This window comes from Mesoplodon densirostris, chromosome 8, assembly GCF_025265405.1.
Source record: "Mesoplodon densirostris isolate mMesDen1 chromosome 8, mMesDen1 primary haplotype, whole genome shotgun sequence".
Classification (NCBI taxonomy): Eukaryota; Metazoa; Chordata; class Mammalia; order Artiodactyla; family Ziphiidae; genus Mesoplodon; species Mesoplodon densirostris.
The window spans coordinates 1,712,912-1,715,694 of NC_082668.1; the positions used below are offsets into that span (position 1 = coordinate 1,712,912).

General features: G+C 37.7%; 1 protein-coding gene across 1 annotated transcript; it reads left to right on the forward strand.

Annotated features, from left to right (window-relative positions):
* Positions 1-1,394: 1,394 nt before the first annotated feature.
* On the forward strand, positions 1,395-2,180 carry LOC132495422 (proliferating cell nuclear antigen-like). Its single transcript, XM_060107288.1, has one exon. It carries the CDS (start codon positions 1,395-1,397, stop codon positions 2,178-2,180), a length of 786 nt encoding a protein of 261 aa, XP_059963271.1.
* Positions 2,181-2,783: the final 603 nt, after the last annotated feature.

Sequence of the window (2,783 nt, forward strand, 5' to 3'; positions counted from 1 at the left end):
TGGAACAAGGATTCCATTTATTCCATTAAAGCAGAACAAGAAGTTTTAAAAAGGCTGTTCAATCACTTCTAAGAAATAAGAAGGCCGGTGGGGAGGGATTATTGGGAAGATGAAAGAACAAGAAGTTATACAGAAAAAAACCAAGGAGGTAGTTTTTTATTTACTTATTTATTTAAAAAATATCAGTAGCTGAGTTAAATGTGAAAATGAATTTAGCCTGAGATTAGTAAATAAAAAGACCAGTCTTAGGAATTCTCTAAAAGAAACAATGAAGATGTGAAAAGGATTTTTCATAGTAGAAAGTCAAGCAATACAGAAGACTGAAGAACTGTCTTTTCAGACGTTAGGGTCCCAGAAGGGAGAAAACAATAAGGATGAGGGAGACAATATTTGAAAAATTATTGACCAAGAATTTCCCAGATTTGAGGAATATGTACAATCTCAATAAGTGGGGGAGAGAGCCAGCCACATCTCAACACACTACAGTGAAATTTATGAACATTAAGAAGATGAAATTATAAAACTTCCAATGAGAAAATAAACAGTAATTTTTAAAGGAACACCAATCAGATTGACACCATATTTATCAATGACAAAACTGGATGCAGAAAGATGGTAGAGTGATAGTTTCCATATCAAAGGACCACAATCTTTAAACTCATAATTTTATACCCAGCTAAGCTATCATTTACACACTGGCAAAATAAGGATGTTTTCAGATGCCTAAGGAAGTCCTCAGAAATTTTATTACACAAAGACTCTTTTGGAGACTTTTTAAAAGAGCCCTATAGCAAGAAAGGAAATGAACTCTAGAATATTGGACCTCTGAGTGACCAAATCACTTACTAAAGCAAGGACTAAGACAAAACAAACAAAAAAGTATATCTGTAATAAACTATAGTTAAAATTCTAGATGATACCCACATGCTATAGGGGAGGGGGTTTGGTGTAGGAGAGTCCAGAAAAGAGATAGATACTGATAAATTTAAGAACTGATAAGGAGAATAAGCATTACTATTAAAAAGAATGAGCAGTTGGGAATCTAAATTAGTTATTATTATTATTATTATTATTATTGCTTATTCTTATTAATTATTGTTTCCAATACCTCTCCCCCAACCCCAAACCCTATTATGAGTTAAGTGCTAATCGACAAGGAATTGACTTCTGTAAAGGGTTCAAAGGAATTCATCTCTGAGGAGGTCTCCAGGCTCGGGGTAAGAAGAGACTGCTTGATTAAACTGCTACAGGCGCGGTGGGCTGGTTGTGGGCTTCCTCCATCTCAAGCATTCGTGGGTTAGTTCCCCCGCTCGCTCTCATCTTCTGAAGCCTAAGCTGGCTACACCTTCCTCCTTCCTTCCGCCAGTAGCCAGTGTCCTTGCAACTCTGCCACCATGTTTGAGGCACGCCTGGTCCAGGGCTCCATCTTGAAGAAGGTGCTTGAGGCGCTTAAGGACCTCATCAACGAAGCCTGCTGGGACATCAGCTTGAGTGGCGTGAACCTGCAGAGCATGGATTCATCCCCTGTCTCCTTGATGCAGCTCACCCTGCACTCCGAGGGCTTCGGCAGATATCGCTGCGACTGCAACTTGGCCATGGACGTGAACCTCACCAGCATGTCCAAAATACTGAAATGTGCTGGGAATGAAGACATCATTACACTCAGGGCTGAAGATAATGCGGACACCTTGGCACTAGTATTTGAAGCTCCAAATCAAGAAAAGTTTTCAGACTATGAAATGAAGTTAATGGATTTAGATGTTGAACAGCTTGGAATTCCAGAACAAGAGTACAGCTGTGTAGTAAAAATGCTTTCTGGTGAATTTGCACGTATATGCCGAGATCTCAGTCATATTGGAGATGCTCTTGTAATTTCCTGTGCAAAAGATGGAGTGAAATTTTCTGCAAGTGGAGAACTTGGAAATGGAAATATTAAGTTGTCACAAATGAGGAATGTTGATAAAGAAGAGGAAGCTGTTACCATAGAGATGAATGAACCAGTTCAGCTAACTTTTGCACTGAGGTACCTGAACTTCTTTACAAAAGCCACTCCACTCTCTCCTACAGTAACACTCAGTATGTCTGCAGATGTACCCCTCATCGTGGAGTGTAAAATTGCTGATATGGGACATTTAAAGCACTATTTGTCTCCCAAGATTGAGGATGAAGAAGGACCGTAGACATTCTTAAAATTCAAATTCAAGGAAATAAAACTAAGCTCTTTGAGAACTGCTCCTGAGATGCCAGCACATACTTAAGTCTCTTTTGTCTTTGTACCTCTGAGTATATATGTAGATATTGTTTTCTGTAAATAACATTTTTTTTTCTCCATTCTCTACAATTTGTTCAAAGAGTAAAGTCCAAAGTCAAATCTGGTCTTGTTAACCTAGTAATACTTTGCTTCACCTAGGAATACTCCTTATAATTTTTATAAACAAAAGAGTTTTGACTCTAAATGCAGTTTTAAGTATTGTTTTCAATTTAAATAAAAGTCTTTTGAATTTCAAGCATCACAGGGCACTGCCTTCATTTGGACCCCGATGGTTGCAAGTATCCTAGAAAATTCACAATTCAAGCAGCTCATGTAAATGAGCTTACTTTTTCAGTCTAGAGCAGGTTGATATGACATTAGATATAGTGATAAAAAAGTATTCCAAATACAGCAGGTGACAAAGTATTTTGGGGGATTCATTTGCCAAACTTATTTTGGTATTGTGACTTGAGCTCAAGAAGTGAAAAGGGGATAGTAGAACAAATATATACTATTTTGTCATTTTTGCTAG